This window comes from Martes martes (genome assembly GCF_963455335.1).
Source record: "Martes martes genome assembly, chromosome: 18".
NCBI classification, from domain to species: Eukaryota; Metazoa; Chordata; class Mammalia; order Carnivora; family Mustelidae; genus Martes; species Martes martes.
Genome location: NC_137906.1, coordinates 38,830,352 through 38,850,647, shown reverse-complemented (window position 1 = coordinate 38,850,647; position 20,296 = coordinate 38,830,352). Strand labels below are relative to the sequence as shown.

General features: G+C 62.0%; 6 protein-coding genes across 11 annotated transcripts; 3 read left to right on the top strand and 3 right to left on the bottom strand.

The window, feature by feature from the left end:
* Window positions 1–1,539: 1,539 nt before the first annotated feature.
* On the top strand, window positions 1,540–2,193 carry CLDN9 (claudin 9; the record flags this gene model as incomplete). Its single annotated transcript, XM_080830543.1, has 1 exon — window positions 1,540–2,193. The coding sequence occupies one exon, from the start codon at window positions 1,540–1,542 to the stop codon at window positions 2,191–2,193; it is 654 nt and encodes a 217-aa protein (XP_080686669.1).
* A 1,176-nt stretch (window positions 2,194–3,369) lies between these two features.
* CLDN6 (claudin 6) lies at window positions 3,370–4,035 on the bottom strand (the record flags this gene model as incomplete). The annotated part of the gene is made up of 1 exon (XM_080830488.1): window positions 3,370–4,035. The coding sequence occupies one exon, from the start codon at window positions 4,033–4,035 to the stop codon at window positions 3,370–3,372; it is 666 nt and encodes a 221-aa protein (XP_080686614.1).
* A 2,201-nt stretch (window positions 4,036–6,236) lies between these two features.
* Window positions 6,237–8,341, top strand: TNFRSF12A (TNF receptor superfamily member 12A). The gene is made up of 4 exons (XM_080830399.1): window positions 6,237–6,393; window positions 7,137–7,241; window positions 7,498–7,632; window positions 7,734–8,341. Exons 1-4 carry the CDS (start codon window positions 6,300–6,302, stop codon window positions 7,787–7,789), a joined length of 390 nt encoding a protein of 129 aa, XP_080686525.1. The 5' UTR covers window positions 6,237–6,299; the 3' UTR covers window positions 7,790–8,341.
* Window positions 8,342–8,589: 248 nt separating this feature from the next.
* On the bottom strand, window positions 8,590–10,259 carry HCFC1R1 (host cell factor C1 regulator 1). Of its 3 annotated transcripts, XM_080830628.1 has the most exons (4): window positions 9,791–10,030; window positions 9,440–9,496; window positions 9,198–9,326; window positions 8,590–8,968 (listed from the first exon to the last, which is right to left on the bottom strand). In XM_080830628.1, the coding sequence occupies exons 1-4, from the start codon at window positions 9,883–9,885 to the stop codon at window positions 8,833–8,835; spliced, it is 417 nt and encodes a 138-aa protein (XP_080686754.1). In that variant the 5' UTR covers window positions 9,886–10,030; the 3' UTR covers window positions 8,590–8,832. The 3 variants fall into 3 exon arrangements, with proteins under 3 accessions (XP_080686754.1, XP_080686753.1, XP_080686755.1); XM_080830627.1 differs by lacking the exon at window positions 9,440–9,496 and having other exon boundaries at window positions 9,198–9,389; window positions 9,791–10,259; XM_080830629.1 differs by lacking the exon at window positions 9,440–9,496 and having other exon boundaries at window positions 9,791–10,256.
* On the top strand, window positions 10,002–13,151 carry THOC6 (THO complex subunit 6). Of its 3 annotated transcripts, none has more exons than XM_080830624.1 (13): window positions 10,002–10,327; window positions 11,055–11,170; window positions 11,276–11,340; window positions 11,431–11,534; window positions 11,618–11,655; window positions 11,738–11,786; window positions 11,910–11,981; window positions 12,075–12,177; window positions 12,260–12,309; window positions 12,400–12,462; window positions 12,561–12,671; window positions 12,758–12,892; window positions 12,991–13,151. In XM_080830624.1, the coding sequence occupies exons 1-13, from the start codon at window positions 10,289–10,291 to the stop codon at window positions 13,069–13,071; spliced, it is 1,026 nt and encodes a 341-aa protein (XP_080686750.1). In that variant the 5' UTR covers window positions 10,002–10,288; the 3' UTR covers window positions 13,072–13,151. The 3 variants fall into 3 exon arrangements, with proteins under 3 accessions (XP_080686750.1, XP_080686752.1, XP_080686751.1); XM_080830626.1 differs by lacking the exon at window positions 10,002–10,327 and adding an exon at window positions 10,372–10,506; XM_080830625.1 differs by lacking the exon at window positions 10,002–10,327 and adding an exon at window positions 10,384–10,519.
* BICDL2 (BICD family like cargo adaptor 2) lies at window positions 13,128–19,362 on the bottom strand. Of its 2 annotated transcripts, none has more exons than XM_080830622.1 (9): window positions 18,959–19,362; window positions 16,454–16,669; window positions 16,229–16,345; window positions 16,006–16,152; window positions 14,977–15,168; window positions 14,724–14,873; window positions 14,161–14,291; window positions 13,749–13,869; window positions 13,128–13,670 (listed from the first exon to the last, which is right to left on the bottom strand). In XM_080830622.1, the coding sequence occupies exons 1-9, from the start codon at window positions 19,238–19,240 to the stop codon at window positions 13,509–13,511; spliced, it is 1,518 nt and encodes a 505-aa protein (XP_080686748.1). In that variant the 5' UTR covers window positions 19,241–19,362; the 3' UTR covers window positions 13,128–13,508. The 2 variants fall into 2 exon arrangements, with proteins under 2 accessions (XP_080686748.1, XP_080686749.1); XM_080830623.1 differs by lacking the exon at window positions 18,959–19,362 and adding an exon at window positions 16,916–17,074.
* Between the last annotated feature and the right edge of the window lie 934 nt (window positions 19,363–20,296).

Below are 20,296 nucleotides of genomic sequence, written 5' to 3'. Positions count from 1 at the left end.
ATGGAAGTGAGAGGCTCTTCCAAATGGGGCCCCAGCTCTGCCTTAAAGGGTCCGCCTGCCACCCAGGAAAGTGTATGAAAGGAAGGAATTTTCATCAGCGTCTCCCACCCCCGTTCTTTTCCCCTCAGTTCCTAGCACCCAGGAAGGGGCTTGAGGGAGTTCATGACCCCCCATACAAGGGGCCCATGTTTGTGGGTCATGTAAGGTTTCTCTCAGGGGTATTTGACTTAAGAAGGGTAAGGACCTAGACCTTCCATGATCGGTCCCTGGTTGGTGGCAGGATTTGAATTAGAGTCTGTGAGTCCCAGGTCGCCCCCCACAAGAGGAGTCACAGGCTCCGACGGGGTCTCAGGAGTGGGAGGCTCTTTCCTGGGACAGTGAGGCAGGGTTCACCTGGGGTCACCTTCTTGGGCTCCTCCAGAGCAATCATTTACTCCTCATGGCAAAGCCTTGGGTCCTGGGGCCTCACCCCCAGCCAGGGCTTCTGTCTCTGCTACTCTCCCCCTTCACCCACAGACCCCTGTGTGCCCCTCCCTTGCTTTCACAAGAAATTCTTTATCCCTTGGCCCCTGGAGACCTGCGGCAGCTCAGCTGGGCCCTCAGTTTCAGTGTGGGGGTGGAGACGGCACACCTGAGCTGGGGGGGGGGGTGGATTTTCTAGGCCGTTGCCTGGGTGATGCTACCTGAGCTGGGCTCCAGGCACCTGTCGCCCAGGGAACAGTGCGGGCGGGGCCCCTCCCTTGAGAGCAGCCGGGGCCACTGGGCTGAGACTGGAGACAGATCGTGTTCCTGGGGCGGGCAGGGGGACAAGAGCAGGGTTGGGGGTGTGCGATACTGGGGGGATCCGGGTGTGTTGGCAACACGGAATGAAACGCCTACAGGGAGGAGTTGCTGGGGGAGGGGGCGGCGGCCTGAACCTCTACTTCTCTTTGCCGAGCCTGCTGGAGCTCCATCCCCCGCCCTACTCCTTGCTCCCCAGCTGGCCAGTCTGTCCTTTCCCTCGTCCCTGCATTCCCACAGGCACGGAGGTTCTTTCTTTCCCCATTCCGGTCACAGTACCGCCTCCCAGCTCCCCATCCCACCCCTTGCTCTGCCCGCTGCCCGTAGCTCCCGCTTCCCCCAGTCTCGGCTCCGCTGCCCCTCCCCTGCCTCCACCTCAAAACCCCGCCTGCACCTGGGAGCCGGCTGAGTCCCCAGGTGACACCCACAGACGGTGCACCGCTGCGCCGCCGGCGGGACAAGGCTCTGCTCAGCCTACAGGTGGGTCCGGAGGGTCTTTGCAAGCTGGGTCACGGGGACAGTGGCCAACAGGACCCTCGAGAGGACGCCGCTACTCAGCTGAGGGCTGTGAGACTGATCTGTGCACGTCCGCGTCAGAGAGAGGTGCTTTGCAAGAGGCCCACGGATGTGAGGGACGGTCTTGGCCAAGGCCACTGACTTCCCTGTGTCCTGGGCACTGAGACCCCCCACCCAGTGGCAACGACCCACCCCTGGGAGTCAACCAGGCCGTCTAGGGTTAAGAAGACCTGAGCGGACAAGATGGCTTCAACTGGCCTTGAACTCCTGGGTATGACCCTGGCCGTGCTGGGCTGGCTGGGCACCCTGGTGTCCTGTGCCTTGCCCCTGTGGAAGGTGACCGCTTTCATCGGCAACAGCATCGTGGTGGCCCAGGTGGTGTGGGAGGGGCTGTGGATGTCCTGCGTGGTGCAGAGCACTGGCCAGATGCAGTGCAAGGTCTATGACTCCCTGCTGGCGCTGCCCCAGGACCTGCAGGCCGCCCGTGCCCTCTGCGTCGTCGCCCTCCTGCTGGCCCTGCTCGGGCTGCTGGTGGCCATCACAGGGGCCCAGTGCACCACGTGCGTGGAGGACGAAGCCGCCAAGGCCCGCATTGTGCTCACCGCGGGGGTCCTTCTCCTCCTCTCCGGCATCCTGGTGCTCATCCCCGTCTGCTGGACCGCACACGCCGTCATCCAGGACTTCTACAACCCCCTGGTGGCCGAGGCCCTCAAGCGGGAGCTGGGGGCCTCCCTCTACGTGGGCTGGGCCGCTGCTGCCCTGCTCATGCTTGGGGGGGGACTTCTCTGCTGCACGTGCCCTCCACCTCAGATCGAGCGGCCAAGAGGACCAAGGCTGGGTTACTCCATCCCCTCCCGCTCAGGGGCATCTGGACTGGACAAGAGGGACTATGTATGACATGGCAAGTGTCCCCGGAAACCCGCAGCTCGGAGCCTTGACCTTGCCCCCACTGCCAACACCTCCCCTGAGGCAAAACCCCTTTCCCAGAAGCTCCAATCAGGGCTGGCTATGGAGTGAGGTCCCTACAGGCCCTTCTCCTACCTCACCCTCCAGGCAGAGCCAGAGCTGATGGGGTGTGCCCTCCTGCCCCCCCCCACCTCCTGCTCTGCTCCCCGTGGACAAATTGCTCACTTCTTTGGTCCACAGCTTAGGCTGGCCATCCTCTTCCTCTGAGACTACCCCTGGCCTAGGAATTTGGGCTTCACCCAAAGAGCAGAAAGTCCTTGGCTCCAAAATAAGGAGGGGATCCCTGCCTGGGGTGGGTCCCCACCAGCCTGTCCACCACCTGAATCCAGAGGTCCAGGGCAGGAGCCCCAGCCAAACACCCCACCTGCCAGTGGGGAATAAACAAGAGAATTTGTACCTTGGCTCTTCTGGTCTGTGGTTGGGTGGGGAAGACCAGGTGGCCCTGCATGGGGCTGTGCAGTGGGGACCCTCCCTTCCCCTGTGAGGCACAAGGATAAGATGAGCCCCTTGTGTGTTCCTCCTCTCCTGCCAGGTCGGCACCCAGCAGCACCCAAGGCAAAGAACAAAATAAGACACACTTTATTTAGCAAAAACTGGTGAGTGTGTTGGCGGGGTGGCGTGGCAGAAGTGTGCAGGGTCGAAGGTGAGAGGATCGGGGTGGCGGGGGGTGGGGCATCTGGAGCACAGCTGGGACGGGACTCGAGACCCGGGAGGCAGGCAGTTCTTTGGTGTCCGTGAGGCTTGAGAGCCCCCAGGGGTTCCAGAGGCCGGACCAGTGAGGAAGGACTCCAGGACAGGCTGAGAGCCCCAGCACGGCTACGCTGGCCCACAGCTCCAGCTGGCCTCCAAGAAGGGGATGTCCAGGGTGGAGAAAGATCCAGAAACCAAAGCATCCCCTCCTTGGCTCCATCATCCAAAGGCAAGAAATATCAACAGCAGAGCCCAGGAGAGACCTGGGTTCCTTGGTTAGGTTATCAAGTGAATCTTAAAAATACCCCTCCCCACAAAAGTGAAAAAGATAAAAACAATCCCCAAGCTGTCTGCGGCACTGTCTCCGCATCTCCAGCCCAGCAGGTTGTTGAGGGAGCCTCCACTCCCCTACCAGAATTAGACATAATTCTTAGTGGGGTACTCAGGGGCACCCTGAGAGGCGGCATGTGCGGCCGAGGCCGAGTAGCGGGCCATATAATGGTTTGAGCCCCGGGACCCTCCAGAGGGACAGGTGAAGCACAGCAGCCCCCCGCCCAGCAACAAAAGGCCAGAGGCTGCCCAGCCCAAGTAGAGAGAGGCCCCCAGCTCCCGCTTTTGGGCATCTGACACCAGGGGGTTGTAGAAGTCCCGGATGATGGCGTGAGCCGTCCAGCACACGGGGATCAGGATTAGGACCCCTGAGATGACAAAGATGATCCCAGAGACTAGCACCAGACGGGCCTTGGAGTCCTTGTCCTCCACGCAGGTGGTACACTTGGCTCCCGCGAGGTAGACCAGCAGCCCGAGCAGAGCCACAAGGAGGGCAACGACGCAGAGGGCACGGGCGGCCTGCAGGTCCTGGGGCAGCGCCAGCAGGGAGTCGTAGACCTTGCACTGCATCTGGCCGGTGCTCTGCACCACGCAGGACATCCATAGCCCCTCCCACACCACCTGGGCCACCACGATGCTGTTGCCGATGAAGGCCGTCACCTTCCACAGGGGCAGGGCACACGACACCAGAGCATTTACCCAGCCAAGAAGTGTCAGGACAATCCCCAGGATTTGCAGACCAGCGGAAGCCATGACCAAGTTGAGGTTGAAAGGAGCCGCACTGGGGGACAGAAGCAGATTAATATGAAGACAGGCTGGTTCAGACCCTCTGTTATTGATGACGGCCAACTCTCACACCACAGGCTGTGGCCCCCCACACAGGGCAGTGTTATTAGACAGCAAAGTAGCCAAAAGGGCAGGAATCCCCCAAAAGAGGGCAACTTCCAGGTGCCCTCCTTGGGGCACACAGATGGTGGGTTGGCTCTAGCCAGGAGTTTCAGGCTCAAAACCTGTCAGTTTCAACATCAAGATTGGAGATCCAAGCTTCCTCCCCACCACCCAATAGCAGTGTCCAAACCCCTCACCCCAACCTGGTTCCATACCCCCAGGCGGGTGGTGACCTTTGTGTCTCAGGTGATCCGTCATCCCTGGCCTAGCCTCCCTGGCCTAGCCGGGCCCTACCTGTCCCGGACCCAGCCTCAGTCAAACTCCAGAGGGGGCTGGAGAAGTGAAGAAAAAAAATTCCACCCTCTCGCCCAAAAGCTCTTCCCAACGGCTCCCCTCTGCCACCCTGGGTCCTGCTCTTCTGCCCTCCCTTAGGGTCACACTGAGGATACTTCCAAGGCTGGGGACATTTTCTTGTGCCTTCCCGTCCCAAATGCCATCCTCTCAGGATTCAATTCCTCTAAAAGGACCTACACCCTTGGAGTGTGTCCAGCGAACCGCCCCCCTCACTTGTCTCCCCACACATCCCACTCTGTTGTGGCTGGCTTCGGGGGTCAGTTCTGCTCCAGGTCCTGCCGCGGTTCTCCGTTGCCCAAAGTTTCCACACAGGATTTGGACCTTAAGTTAGCACCGGCCCCAGCCGCGTGGCCAGAGGACAGACTGTGCACTCGTTTGCATCCTGCCCATACCTGACGGAGCTAATGACCTCGGGGGAGATCGGACGGGGCGGCCCATGCCGGGCTCATCCCAACCCCGGCGTCGGCCCTCCACGCCTCTGGCCGGCTTAGCGCCCGTCCAGGCACCCAGCACGTATCCCCTCCAAGACCCTACCCCTGTCCTCGACCCCTTCTCTTTCCGCACACTCCGGGGTCGGCTTGGTGCAAGGGCGCCCCCTCCTGCTTTCGATCTAAGTCCGGCCCGAAGAAGGGACGGCAGCTTGGGCGAGGTGCTGCCGGAAGGGCTTAATGGCGGCGGTATCGGCAGGGTCCGCTCCGATAGGTGAGGGGGAGGGGGGCCCCGCCCCAGAGAGCAGCGCAGGTGGGGGAGGGGCGCCCGGGTATCGGTGCCTTTGTCCCGGGGAGGGGGAGGGGCGTTTAACCCTTCGGTGGCTGCAGAAGAACCTGACCAGCTCCGCGGCTTCGGGGCAGACCCCCGTCCAGGGGCGGTGTTCCCCCAGATAAGTCCAGGTTCTCTACACGCACCCCTACCTACACCAACATACCCCCTGCACCCCACTCCTCGAGGAGTCCGCCTCTTGCCCTCCAACACTGGCACTTCCCCCAGGCTCACCTGCGAAGGAGCCCACAGGGATTCGTAGGAGCCGCAGAATGTGCGCACGGGGGCGGAGGTGAGGGTCTTAAAGAGGCAGTGACGTCACTGGACCACCGCCCCGGGGAGGGGCAGAGACCCCATTCCAGACGGCGGCGCGCGAATCCCAACCTCCTCAGCTGGGGTCGCTCGAGCCTGGAGCCGCTGCTCCGGCGTGTGGCCCGGGGGGTGGGACCGCAGCTGGCTAACGCCGGCCCCCAGTAGGTCAGGGCACAGGGCATGAAGCCCCAGCTTGGCTCTTGACTCCGCGACTTACTAGTCCTGGGACCCTGGGAACTCACCCAACCTTCCCAAGGTTCAGTTTCATACTCGGAAAAATTGGAGACAACAAGCGCACATTTAACTGTGTAGCTATGCTCCAAGGTAGAAATGAAAGACATTATTATTATTATTTGTTATGTCGTTATCATTATACTCCGGGGTCCTTAAGAAAGCTGCAGTTATCTTTGAGATGCGTTGTTCGTGTCTGATTGTCACCCCCAACTTCCTGGACTTCGGCATCCACAGCACAGGGCAAGGTCTGCGTCCCTGAGGGGTCCGGGCCGCAGGCGCACCGAGTTGGTGCTTTTTGATTGAATGACTGAAGTAAGCGGGCCAGGCAGGGCGGGCGTCCAGGAGCGGGTCGCGGGGCGGGCCGAGCCGAGGGCACCGCCCCGGAAGGCGGGGGCGGAGGCGGGGCCGCCGCTGTCCGCCCCGGCCCGCGCGCGGCGGGCTCAGACGGCCGCGGCCGCCGGACACGCACCATGGTTCCCGGTCCGCTGCGTCTGCTGCCGCGGCTCCTCGTGCTGGGTCTCGGGCTGGCGCTGCTGGGCGCGGCGGACGGGGAGCGAGTGCCAGGTACGCCGGGCGCGGGCTGGGCGGGAGGTCGCGGGGGCCCTGGGAGCCTCTCGCCGGGGATCGGAGAGCCGGCTTTGGGGACCCAGAGAACGGGGCCGAACTGCGGGGGAAGTAGGCGGACACGGGGATTCGGGGTTAGGTGGTCTCCAGACACCGCTCTCCCTGGCCCGGAGAGGTTCATCCCGCTCCGAACTTCATCCGCAGTCTCGGCCTCAGTTTCCCCATTTCAAATGGGGGGACGGCTTCTGTCCTAATAAGTCCAGACTCGGAAGTGGAGGGAAAAAGAAAGTTTGAGGGCGGGATGTCTCGTTCGGTGAGAAGGCACGCCCCTGTCCTGTTAAGTACCTGGTCTTCTCGCCCCATTGACCGAAGACTCTCGGGATGGTGGTATCGAGGACACGGGGGTCGGTACCCCCTATACCATGTGGGGTGCCCCCTTCCATCCGGTGACTTCAGTGCCCAGCTATGCGGGGGGAGGGACTGGGGTCGGGCCCGGTGCCCAGGAGTGAGTCACCCGCCGGCTGCGGGGGGGGGGTTGGGGACCTGATACCCCCCCCCAGCGTCCCGCGCTAGGCCCCCCTTTCCCCCACGCTGCTGAGCCCCGGCCGGGCCGTGCGGTCACCTGTGAGGAATGCGGGGGGAGGGCGCCGGTGACTCACGTTATTCGAGCCGGCCGACCCTGACCTCAGCCCCCAGAATAGCCGTGCCCCGCCCCAGCCTCTGACCGGCGGCCCCCTCCCCAGGCACCACCCCCTGCTCTCGCGGCAGCTCCTGGAGCGCGGACCTCGACAAGTGCATGGACTGCGCGTCTTGCCCAGCGCGACCACACAGCGACTTCTGCCTGGGCTGTGAGTGGGGGGAGGGGCCAGGGGCGAATGGACCAGAGTAGAAGAGTTGCGGGGCTGGAGAGGGGAGCAGTGGGCTTCAGATCTGGGGAATTAATCAGGAATGGGGGTTGGAGGTGGGGTGGGAAGGGATAGGATTAGGGCAGGGGCCAAGGTGGAGAAAAGGCGTGGGGCTTTCCCCCAGGTGGGATCTAAGGGGATATAGGGGGCGGGGCTAGTACCTAGAGGGGCGAGGCCTAACTTGGAGTCCCGCCCCCAGGCGCTGCAGCCCCTCCAGCCTCCTTCCCACTGCTGTGGCCCATCTTGGGGGGTGCTCTGAGCCTAGCTCTCGTGCTGGGACTGCTTTCTGGCTTCTTGGTCTGGAGACGGTGCCGCAGGAGAGAGAAGTTTACTAGTAAGTGAGCCAGCCCCTCCCGTCCCGACCCCCCCCACACACACACCCCGTTATTCCTCAACATCTCCCTGCTCCTGACCACCCCTCTTCTTATCTTGCAGCCCCCATTGAGGAGACCGGCGGGGAGGGCTGTCCTGGTGTGGCACTGATCCAGTGACAGTGAGAGACCTTGCCAGCAGGAGGCCCCACCCACTCAACATTCATTCATTCATTCATTTTGGAGCCAGCCCCCTCACTCCAGACACAGCCAGAGCCAGACTCTTCCAACCACAGGGGTGTGGAGGGATGGGGGACTGGTGAATCAGCTCTCCGAGGCCTGGGCCCAGGCTTCAGAGGAGGATTCCAAGGTGTCTGACTGCCCTGTCTCTGGCTCCAGGACAGGAAAGGAGACCCACGCTGGGTCACACCAGACAGCTGACACTAAGGAACCGCAGCATTTGCACAAAGGGTCCCTCCCTCCGCCCCCATGGCCCAAGGGCCCGAGGGCCAGACATCATCAGGCCCCACCCACTCGGACGTTCTGAAATTCCACCATGGGGTCTCTGTCTGGGGGGTTAGGGACCTGTTGCTAACACTAGGGGGCTGGCCCTCTAGGGGGGCTGGCCCTGAGACACTGTCCCCCCCACCCCCAAAGGGGGGGAAATATTTATTTTGGGGAGAGAGTTTGGAAGGGAGGGAAAATTTATTAATAAAAGAATCTTTAACTTTAAATGGTTTGGAGAGTGGCATGATCCCCAGCCCGACTTCCCAGAGCTGGAGGGAGGAGTGAGTCAGCCGCGGGGGCGGGGGGTGAGGCTCTGACTCACACATTCTCAATGCCTGAGCCCAGCCTGCCAGGACCTGGCCGGGTCCTGACCGTTTTTTTCCAGGGAAGATTTTGAGAAACCCCAAGCATCCAGTGTCCCAGCCTTCCCACCTTCTTTCCCAAAAGGTCCCAGGGTTCCAGACTGAAGCCTTCATTTGCTCAGCAATCTTTATTCAGTTCTAGGGGGAATGCCTCCCTTCCCATGCTCCTGTCCCTCCGACCCCTCCCACTCCAGGGCTCTGTGGGATTCAGTGTCCTCCTCTGTTGAGGGTCTGTCCTGGAGCCCAGGGGCCTGATCTGGAGAATATTCAGGACAGCTGGTCCCTCAGTGGGGATGCTGGTCTTCTCTGTTGTGGGGAAGAAGGAAAGTGGGCAGAAATACTGCCCACCAGCACTCAGAGCTCCATTATCTCCCCAGCTTGGGTTGCAGAGTAGTGGGGAGAGGGGGTGTCCCCTAGCCTCAGCAGCCGGAGGGCCTCAGGGATCAGGTTCCCAGGGTAGCGCCACAGAAGCAGCTCAGAGCAAGGGCTCCTGGAAAAGGAAATAACAGCATGGGGCTGAGGCTGGCCTGGAAGAGCCACCTCCCTCCAGGTCCAGGTCCCCAAGAGCTCTTGGGCTGCCAGCACCTTCCAAGGAGCCAAGATGGGAAACAACAGAGGTTGGGCAGAAGCTAAAAATAGCAGGATGAGGCAGGGCCTGGAGAGTGGCTTCAAAGATCGGGTGTGATCCTCCAGAAGGCCAAGACGTGGATGGTGCCTACCTGAGTGGGGGCAGAGATGGGGGGAAAGCCATGGGGGGGCTGCAGTAAGGGTGGTCATTGTGCAGGCTGAGTCGAGAGAAGTGAGTGGCCATGTTCTCTTCAGAAAGGAACTGTTTTCGCAAGGGCTCCCTGGGGAGAGACAGGAAGACGGGCAGGCTGGGATATTCACATCCGTGGCAGTCTGATGGGGACCTAAGGTGACAGAGGTCTTGTTGGGAGTCCCTCCCTGTCCCCAAACTCACTGCTCCTCCTCCAGGCGCCGCTTGGTGCTCATGGGCACAGCTCCTCGGGGAGGGGAGCTGGGAAGAAAAGAAAGCCAGGTGCACCCCACCCTCTTGGCCCCATTCCCAGGATCGGCTCTCCAGTGCCTGCAGTGTAGCCAGGAAGCCCCCAGACCACCCGTCACAGCTGACACCTAAGTCACCCCATCTCCCGGGTCAGCCGGCAGCCTGCCTCAGAACTCAGCCCAGTCTTAGCTTATGCCCAAGCCTTGCCGACTCGCCCCACCGCGTGTCATCTTGCAGACCAGCCATGAGCCCCCAGCCCAAGCTCCTGGGCCTCTGGGCAGGCCCACCCAGTTCCCTCACACACACCTCACGTCCTGGGCTCGGGGCGTCCCCGACGCGGCCCGTGGGTCGCGCTGGGCCCGTCCTGGGGGGCCTCGTTCCAGGGGCTGCTGCAGGATCATTTGGGTTCGGGGTCCCACAGGCAGAGGGTGGGATCCAGGCTACGGGGCGGAGCCTCAGAGGGCGTGGTCCAGCGTGAGGGGCGTGGCACGAGGCGTGCGCAGTGGCGAGGTTCTGCGCAGGCGCGGAAGACGAGCGCCGCGCGGCTAGAAAGCGGGTGGGCTCGGCGAAGTGGGGGAGGGGATCTGTCGTAGAGGGACCGCGCTGGGCGCTACTTCGTGTTGGCGATCCTCGCGGCGGTCACCTGGGATCTGAGGCTCTGGGTAATACTCGGCGGCAGCCTTCGCGCCGGGCCGGCCGGCGGTGTTGGGGTTGTCCGGCGCCCCGGAGGGAACCGCTCGCGGGCACGTTCAGACTTGTGAAACTGCGTCGCGCTGAGCGCCCTGGGATTTGTAGTTCTCCAACATGGAGCGAGCTGTGCCACACGCGGTACCTCTGGGTCAGGTGAGGCGGGCGTGGTGCGCGGTGCCTTCTGGGGTTTGTAGTCCATGCCCGGCTAGGAAGAGGCGGGCAAGGAGTCCTTCCTGAGCAGGACTGCCCTGTTTTGTTCGGGACTCGGACTCTGACCCAGGAGCGGCCTCTGACCCAGCAAGACCTTAGGGGCCTAACGTGAAAGTCGGAGGGTAGGGATTAGAAGTTAGTATATTTTATGCATCGGGTTAATGGAGCCACTTTTTTTAAATAAAAAGTTTTTAAAAGATTTTATTTATTTGACAGAGACCACAAGTAGGCAGAGAGGCAGGCAGAGAGAGAGGGAAGCAGGCTCCCCGCTGAGATCCCAGGACGAGGATCCCCAGACCCTGAGATCATGACCTGAGCGGAAGGCACAGGCTCAACCCACTGAGCCACCCAGGCATCCCTGGAGCCACTTTTTAAGCCCTTTCTATGAGACAGTTGTATGCGAAGCTCTAGATACATGAGCTCAGACACCTGTGACAAAGTGTCCTGTGAGCTCCATTTGCCACTTGAGGAGGCCAGACTTATCCTGGTAGACATCACGCCTCGACAACCCTTGGGACTCTGGGCAGACACCCACTTGGTGGGCCGCCTCAAGGGATGGCTGAACGATCTGGGCCGTGGGAGGCCGGACAGAGGGCAGGGCATGCAGGAAGGAGTCTGACTGACAGGTCCTAGATGTCCCAGGTCGCCTTCATCCAGCTTCCCCCCACAGATGGAAGTGTTTCAGGCCCTGCAGCGGCTCCACATGACCATTTTCTCCCAGAGTGTCTCACCCTGTGGGAAGTTCCTTGCAGCTGGCAACAATTACGGGCAGATAGCCATCTTCAGGTATCCTCATCTCTGCTCCCACCACCTTGTAGTTCTAGCACTTGTAACCCCTGGTACTGCCACCCCTGCTTCTGACTCTCAGGCTGCCCTCCCCTCTCCCTTCAGCTTGTCTGCTGCTTTGAGCTCTGAGGCCAAAGAAGAAAGTAAGAAGCCCGTGGTCACATTCCAAGGTGGGTACAGCCATTGAGTCTGGCTTAGAGAACCCCCGGGTAGGGGAGGGCAGCAGGACAGGGTCACTCAGGTTCTGCATTTCCGTCTAGCCCATGATGGGCCTGTCTACAGCATGGTCTCCACTGATCGACACCTGCTCAGTGCTGGGGATGGGGAGGTGAAGGCCTGGCTTTGGGCAGAGATCCTCAAGAAGGTGAGGAGTGTGGAGCTGGGGGACGGTTGGGGTGCCTGGTCTCAGGGAGCCTCTGACATCATCTAGTGTTTTCTTCCGTGAAGGGCTGTAAGGAGCTGTGGCGGCGTCAGCCTCCGTACAGGTGAGCTAGGGCCCTGTGGGCAGAAGGGGCTTGGGGCAAAGGTACTGCCTCACCAGAGCTGACCTCGCTTTCTCTCTCCCAGGACCAGTCTCGAAGTGCCTGAGATCAATGCTTTGCTTCTCGTCCCCAAGGTCTGAGCCCTTTGTGACTGGGGCTCTAATCTGCCCTGTTCTTGGTCCAGTCTTAAAAGCCTTTCCCCTCTCCCTGTCCTGATTCGACGTTGACTTGTGAATCCACTCTGCCTTCTTCTGTAGGAGAATTCTCTCATCCTGGCAGGGGGAGACTGTCAGTTGCATACGATGGACCTTGAGACTGGGGCCTTCACAGTGAGCAGGCCACGGGGCTGGGGTGGTCAGGGCTGGATGGGAGTAGGGGCATTCTTCCAGGGTCTCCTCCTGACACTGGCCCTCCTCCTGCAGCGGGCTCTCCGGGGCCACACAGACTATATCCACTGCCTGGCACTGCGGGAGCGGAGCCCCGAGGTGCTGTCGGGTGGTGAGGATGGAGCCGTGCGACTGTGGGGTAAGTTAGTGTCTGGTTGGAGGGAAAGGTGGTGGCGAAGACTGGGGCCAGCAGGGCGCTTCTCACGGTTCTTCCCCCGCAGACCTCCGCACAGCCAAGGAAGTCCAGACCATCGAGGTGTATAAGCATGAGGTGAGGGCACGCTCCATGCCCTGTCCTCCCTTCCACCTCCCTGGGCATCACCCATGTCTTCATTTCCTTCTCTTACCCTCTCTCCCCTAGGAGTGCTCGAGACCCCACAATGGGCGTTGGATCGGATGTCTGGCAACTGACTCAGACTGGATGGTGAGCAGGGCGAGGTGCAGAATGGGGTTACCACTCCGGGCCCTGCCAGCTAAGAGCCTGACCTCAAAGTGGCTGGGGACCCCCACCTTTCTGCCCAGGTCTGTGGAGGCGGCCCAGCACTCACCCTCTGGCACCTCCGATCCTCCACGCCCACCACCATTTTCCCCATGCGGGCACCACAGAAACACGTCACCTTCTACCAGGACCTGGTGAGGCCCTCCGTCTTGCTTCTGCCACCTTTGCCCGGTTCTCCTCTCCAGTCCTGACCCCTGACTGCCCTCCCTACCCTCCACAGATTCTGTCTGCTGGCCAGGGCCGCTGTGTCAACCAGTGGCAGCTGAGTGGGGAGCTCAAGGCCCAGGTGCCTGGCTCCTCCCCAGGGCTGCTTAGCCTTAGTCTCAACCAGCAGCCAGCAGCACCCGAGTGCAAGGTGGGTCCTGCAAGGGGCTGCGGCGGTCCTCGGGGCAGGGGAGGGGGGGGACAGGGACACCTGTATGGCCGGGCCAGTCACCCCCATCTTGCCTCCAGGTCCTGACAGCCGCGGGTAACAGCTGCCGGGTGGATGTCTTCACCAATCTGGGCTACCGCGCCTTCTCCCTGTCCTTCTGATCTCTGTCAACACCTCTTCCGTAGTAGGGATTTGGAGTGTTTTTTTTTTCTTTTTTAATAAATAAATTTTCAGGCTATTTTTCCGTTTATGTTCTTCCCAAGAATGGAGGCCAAGTAGGGGTAATGATTTTTATATATTACTCTGTTCGACCTTGATACATAAATACCCACCCCCATCTCTGCCCTGGAGCATGCCAGGCGCAAGGTGCTTAGAAAACAGAGACCTATATAGATTTAAAACAGCTCTGCCTCACCTGCCCCGCCACCCACCTGGGGTCCCTGGCCCCCAAAGCTGGCCCCTGCTCCCAGTGAGCCTTTGCCCAGCTTCCCGGGGCGGCGAGGGCACCAGCCCCCTCTGGAAGACAAAGCCCCGGTGCTACATTGGCCAGAAGAGTTACGTGAGCCAGAGGCCACTGGCGGCCCCCTTCGCCCGCCCTTCAGGTCCTTCGGAAGAGGTTGCTCAGGAAGCCGCCGGCGGACCCAGGGCCCAGGCGCAGCGAGAAGCGCGGTGCGGCGCGACGCGGGGCTGATCCGGCCGCACTCAGCTCCTTCTGGCGTTGCGAGCGCAGCTGCTGGCCGATCACCACCTGCATGTCGTCCTGCGCCGGCCGGAGGAGCGGGTCAGCGCGCTGGCCCCGCCCCTTCCGGCCCCCGCCCCTTCCGGCCCCGCCCCTCACCTGCCAGGCCTCCAGCTCTTGCGTCAACGCCACCTTCTGGCGGATAGTGCGAAGCAGCTCCCGAGAGAGCGAGTCCCTCTCCAGAGAGACGCGGCTGAGCTCCAGGGACAGTTCCAGCGCTCTGCCGGCAAGAGGGGCAAAGAGTGGGTCCGAGGGCGCTCGGGCGTCAGGGAGACGCCGCTGGACCCGGACGGGAGTGGTGCTGCTGACACCGAAAGCAAGGTCGGAGGGCTCCTGGTGGGTGTGGGGATAATTATAACTATATCACACTATATAGATAGATAGATATATATATAGATAGATATCACACTATGACTATATCACGTGGCGGCGGTGGGGGGGGGTGGGATTCGAAGGCCCAGGGTGCCTGGGAGTCCCACGGGGGCTATGGTGCATGGTGGCAGAGGCTCACTTGTTCACAGCTTCGTCCCGATCCGAGAGGGCGCCGCTCAGGGCCTCCTCGGGGTCCTCCTGTGTTCGCAGCTCCTTCTGCCTTTGCAGCTCCTCCCGCAGGGACTGTATCTCTGTCCGCTGCAGCGTGATCTGTGGGCAGGGGACGGTGAAGAGAAGCAGGTGGGCGCCGGGTCTCCCAGCAGCCAGGGCTTCAGGTCTCCAGGCCCTCCCTCGCCTGCTCCACAAACTCTCGGGGCAGCTGCGGCCGATGTGGAGAATAATCTGAGCCCCCGGGCTGGTGCAGGATGGGGTGGGGGCAGGGCCGGCGGGGTGGTATAAGCCTGCAGAAGGGATGCTGAGAGCACTAGGAGGTGGGGCTGGGGGGTGGGGGGGAATGCGGCCCAGGAAGCCCTCCTGGAAGAGGTGGCATATAGTCTGGCTCTTGAAGCATAACTACAAGTTTGTTGGGATGAAGACAGGACCATGTAGAGGGGGAATTAGTGGGCAAAGGCTCAGAGGTGTAGATGGGCAAGAGAAACTGGCCTGGGGAGGGGCTCTCCATCTGCTCTCCCACTCCCACACCTCATCCTGCAGCCGGGCCATTTCGGCCTCCTTCTCCTCGAGTATCTCCGCTGGCCTCAGGGATGCTCGCTTCTTGGGAGGCTCCAGGCTTTCCTCTTGGGCCGAAGGCTGGTGGCTGAATGCCTCTTGGATCTCAGGGGACAGAGTGTTCTGTTCGCCAAAGGAATCCGTCAGTGAGGTGTCGGACCTCCTGGGGAAAGGAGGAGGGGCGGAGTCTGCATGGCACGTGGGGGCTAGTGGGCCACGAGCTCACCGGGGCGTCTCTGCGTCCGTCCGCTTTCTGGTCCTGGTCGCCGTCGAGGCTTTGAGCAAGCTCGGACTGCAGTGAGGCTACCGACACGTCGGCGTCCTGAAGGCGCGACTCCTCCTCCAGCTCCGAGACGCGCCTCTGCAGCCTCCGCAGCGCGCTCAACGCCTCCCCGGCCTCGGAGCGCGCGCGTTCCAGCTGCCGAGGGACAGACAGAAGGGCAGAAGTGTGGTCAGCCAGCCCGGGACGCCCTGCGCCTTCATCCCGCCGCCGACCTACAGGGGGCGCCCGCGCGCCGCCCAGAGCCCGCAGTCCCGCGCGTCGGAGCGCCCCAGGGATCCTGCTCCCACCCCCATCGCTGGGCGGCCTTGGGCCGCGCAGGTCCCCTCGGCAGATCCCAGTTTCCTCCTCTGTAAAGCAGGGTGCGGACAGGTGCCCTGGCTTTAAAGTTTCCAGTCCGCCTCCCCCCAGCCCCGCCCCATCGGGTCACCTAGCGGGGCTCCGCCCCCTCCCCGGACCGGTCGGCCTGCTAACTCCTCGATGCCAACTCCTCGATGCCGATGCTGTCCTCCAGCGTTTATTGATCCTTCTAACCCGGTGCTGTGCTGAGTGCCTCACCCTCCCCTCGGCTCTTCATCATTCCCATCCCATCTCACAGAGAAGGAAAGTAAGAAGGGATGTTGGGATCCGGGCCCACGTTATTTCACCACAGAGTGCGTGCTCCTGAGAGCGCAAACATCAGGCCATTGCTGCCTCTTGTCATTTCCTTTTGTGCATCTCCACTGCCCAGACCTGGTCCAAGTCCCCGTCATCTCTGGCCTCCCAACTGCCGGGCTCTGATGCCTTCTAAAGGCGGACCACCCCTGCTCAGTCTCCTTCCAAAGCTCCCACGTGCCCTTGGGCTAATGCCCAGGCTCTCTCAGCCCAGCTTCTGGGGCTCCCCATGACCCAGCTGTGGCCTCATCTCCCCGGAAGCCCCGAGGCAGTGGCCCCTGCCCTGGTCAGATGCACCCCCCCACCCCTCCCACCGCTCACCTCCAGGCTATGCTCCCGCTTCTCACGCCGCAGTAGCAGCAGCTCCTCATGGGTGGTCCGCAGCCTGGACTGCCCCCTCTCCACCTCCTCACGCAGGCCCCGGATCTGGGCCTCCAGGTCCTGCCGGCGGCCCTGCAGCATCTGGTTCTGCGGAGAGACCTCAGGGCTGGAGGGGGGGTGCCGGGCCAGCCCCAGATCACCCCCAGCCCCAGCTGGCACTCACCTCCCCCTGTAGACTCTCCAGCCGCGTCCTCAGCTCTGCTCCTGCCAGGACCTGAGCCTGGCACTGCCCCCGAAGGCCATCCACTTCCCTCTGAAGCTCCTGCTCGGTCTGGGAGGCCTGTTGGGGGTGAGGGGGAAGGCAGTGGAGCCCCCAGCTGGCCCTGAGCCTTGACCCCAAGTCCCATGCGCCCACCCCCACACTGGGACACAGGATCGGTTCTCGCACCTGGGCCAGCTGCTGGCTGAGCCGGAGGTTCTGCTCGCTGAGCTCACAGAGGGCCCGTGCCCGCTCACGCCCACTGTCCTGCTGCTCGCAGCGCTGCTCTCCCAGCTGGGCACGCAGGGCCTCCACGTCCCCCTCCAGCTCCACAGCTCTGGCCTCCCATTCAGCGCCCCGCACCGCCAGGCCCCGGCGGAGCTCATGGTTCTCCTGCTGCAGCCGCTGTGGGGGCCCAGGCAGAGGGTCAGCCAGAGGGAAGGATAGGGGGAGGGGAGGCTGGAGCAAACACACAGGTGGACCCAGAGGGGGTCCTGGGGGGCCTGAGACAGGTGTGGAAGCAAGAGGGAGAAGCAGGCAGAGTGAAAACCAGAGCCTTGGAGGGAGGGAGAGTGGAGAGAGGTTTCCAGGTCAGGCAAGAGGAGCTGATCTGGGACTGGAGGAGAGTGAGGCTCCCTGATGCCCGCTCACCTCTGGCTGCTGCCTGGGCTTCTGCACCCGAGGTCGCAGGCGCCGCTTTTGGCGCCTGAGTCTGGCAGAATTTAAGCCCCGGCCCATGGCCTCACCAGCCGGTGTCCCAGGGGCTGTGGAGGTTCAGCCTCTGCTCAGCCCTTCTCCCCCAGCTCCTCTGGGCCAGCTCTCTCTAATTAACCCTGGCCAGCCCCGCCTGGGCCCCAGGCCTCAGCGTGCCCTCCCCAAAACCTGTCCAACAGGCGGGGGGACGCTCTTGTCACACCCAGCTGCCCGGCTTGGGGAGGCAGGCAAGTCGGGGGGCCGGCCTCTGGCCCCCACTCTCTATAAACCCTCAAAGCAAGAAGGCAGTGCTAAACCTATGGTGCTCCAGATATTAGCAGGCACTCCTGCCGGGCCCCGTGCTAGCCCTTCCTGGTGCCATCTCATCCAGCCAACCACAGCCAGAACTGTCAATGTACTTATTTTCTATATGAGGAGCTGGGGGTCAGAGAGGTCAAATGCCTTGCCCAAGGACAAACAGTAAAGCCGTGAGGCAGCCATTCCAACCCACGTGCACCAACTCTTAACCAAATATCGTGGGGGCAACACAGCTCTAGGATTAAATCCCCAGGTTCAGGGTCCAGTTGTCCTCGCTGGTGCCCTGCTGTGCCGCTCTCCGTGATTAGACGAGCTCTTTAATACCTCCGGGTTCCGGCCCCCTAGCCAGCCCAGCAGCACTTGCTGAGCTCCTCCCGCTGTGGGGTCTGGCTGTCTGCAGCTGGAGACCACCGAGCTCCTGGCCTCTGGCAGCGTGGAGTCTAGAGACTCAGACGCCTGGACACAGGCTTGAACTTGGTCAAACTTGGTGGTCTCAGAGGGAGTGTAAGGGCTGTAAGGAAACCCTGAGGAGGAAGAGTGGGGTGGGCTGGGGGTCCTTTAAAGAGAAAGTGACGTTTGACGTCACACCTAAAGCGCAGGAAGGAAGAGGGCCACAGCAAGGGACAGCACGTGCAAAGGGCCCGAGGGAACACATGGGGGTTACTTGAGAGACTTAAAAGAGGTGCTAGGGGAGGACAACGGTGTCACCGGCCGGCCAAGGCCCTCGAGCAGGGACTTTTGGGCCCTGGTGAAGAGTGTCATTGTAGGTGAGACGGGGAGCCGTGAGGGGATTTTAGGCAAGGACAGAAATGATCTGATTTGCAATTCTTGAAGATGCCTCTGACGGCCCCATAATGGAGCAGGGAGAATGGGCTCCGGGTGCAGGAGTGGAAGCTGGGCATGAGTGAGGTGGCAGCTGCGGGGCTGCGGCAGAGGCGATGTCGGCTTCAGCCGGCTTGGAGGCTGCAGAAACCCTGGGAAGTGGGTAGATTCAGAATCTGGTTTAGAGGCAAAATCCCTAGGGCTTGTACATGTGGGAGAAGAGAGGTCATGAGACGCTTGGACTCTGGTCCTGATATGGGAAGCAGGGATGAGGACCACAGGTGATAGGGCCAAGATGCGCCACTTGAATGGTGACATGCCCACTAGGTGGCCGGGGGAGGAACTGAGGGACATAAGCTCCCCAGGTCTATCCTGAAGCAATGGTTGGGGTTCTAAGGATGCTGGAGTCGGGGTTGTCTGGGGTGTTTAGGGGCCCGATGTGACCCTCAGAATGGCTGTGTGGCTGAGGACAGCCTGGGCAGAGGGGGGAATTCTATGTCACAGGACTAGGAGAGAATTGGCCGAGATAACGCACAGAAAGGGCTTAGCCCAGGGCCAGGCAGGGAAGGGGTGCCCAGTAACTGGTGGCTGGGGTTGTGCCATCCCACTGAGAGGCCAGACCCAAGATTCAGAGGAGGCCGGTGGCTGGCCCAGGGTCCCACAGCCAGGCAGAGGCCTGAACCCAGGTCCTGGCTTGTCCTCAGAGCCCATGTCCTCAACCACTGGAGAATCCCTCCAGGAACACGGGGCCCAGTCCTGAACTGCTGTTCTGGGGGCCTCCCCCTGTGCACCTGTCTCCCACCTGCCCTCCGCCAGCTCAGGCTGTCCCCTGTCCCACCCCTGCCCGGGCCGCCAGCTCACTTCCTCGCGCTCAGAGTGCTGGGCGCTCAGTGTCTCCAGCTGCCGCTGTAGCTCCTCATTGCGCTCCAGAAGCATCTTGCCAAGCTCCGCGGCCAACAGCAGGTCCTTCTCCTTCTGCTGCAGCTGGAGAGCCAGGTCCTCAGGCTCCTCGGGCCCCGGGCCCCCTCCCAGGAACGAGTCCCGCCTTTCCAGCACGAAGGGGAAGAAGCCCTCGTTGCCACTGGGGGAGGCACCTCCAGAGAGCAGCCCGGACAGGAAGCCTGGTCCTTGTGGGGAGCTCATGGTGGCTGCAGCCTCTGTGGGCACAGGAGGGTCAGTGGGGACAGGCAGCTGGTTGGGACTTGCCCCCTGCTGGTCAAGATCTGACTCTGCGGCCAGGACCTCCTTGGGCTGTGAAGGGTTAATGATCTGCGTCTTGGCCATTCAGCTCCGTTAATGTCCCCGGGGTAAACTGAGGCAGGGAGTACAAGGAAATGAGCTGCTGTTGACAGACATCCTCTGCCCCCAGGTAACTGCTCCAGTGCTCCAGGACCCTGCTGACCGTGCCCCCCGACTCCCCACACCTTAGCTGACCTGGCTCCCAGTCCCTCACCAGCAGGGAAGCTCTTTCTAGAAGCCAAGTTCTCAGAGACTCAGGACTCAAGAGGAGCTCAGCCCCTTCCCCGCCCAGAGTACAGGCCTTGGGAATTTAGGTCTGCGGATCCCTTCTCTTCTAGAAGCCCAGGACCCCAGCCCCCTTCCTCCCAGGTATCCTGGTCCTTGTTTTCTTATTTTCTCAAGATCCAGGTGTTTTGGTCCCCATGCCTTGGAGCTCCGGTGCCCAGACCCAGTCCTCCCATTCTGGAGTGTTGGCCCCAGTTTCCCAGGGGCCCTGGGGCAGGCCCAGGGCAGGGCCAGGTAACAAGTTGTACCAGCAGACGGCGGGGCCACTCCAGGTTTCTGTTTACTTCCCGGCCCGCCCCTGGGGATGGAAGCCCGGTGGCGCTCTCCCGGGGCTGCTTAGGGCCCGGCCGATCCCGGGCTCCCAAGGAGACACACCAGATTTCGCTGGCACCCTCCCCACCTCCAGCCCTCTGGAGGTCCCCCCACCCCTTACACAAGCACGCGCATACACACCACACACACACACACACACACACACACACACACCTGTCCCTTCCACCCCAGGTGTCCAAGCCCAGCCCCATCCGCAGGACCCAGGTGTCGCGGTTGTCCCGGCCCAGCGGGGTCCTGGAGTCTCCCTGAGGTGGCCCCTGTGGCCCCAACCCCGCTCTGGAGACCCGGGGGCGTCCCTCCTCCTTCCGCCTTCTCGCACCTTCTCGCACCGAGGCGCTGTTT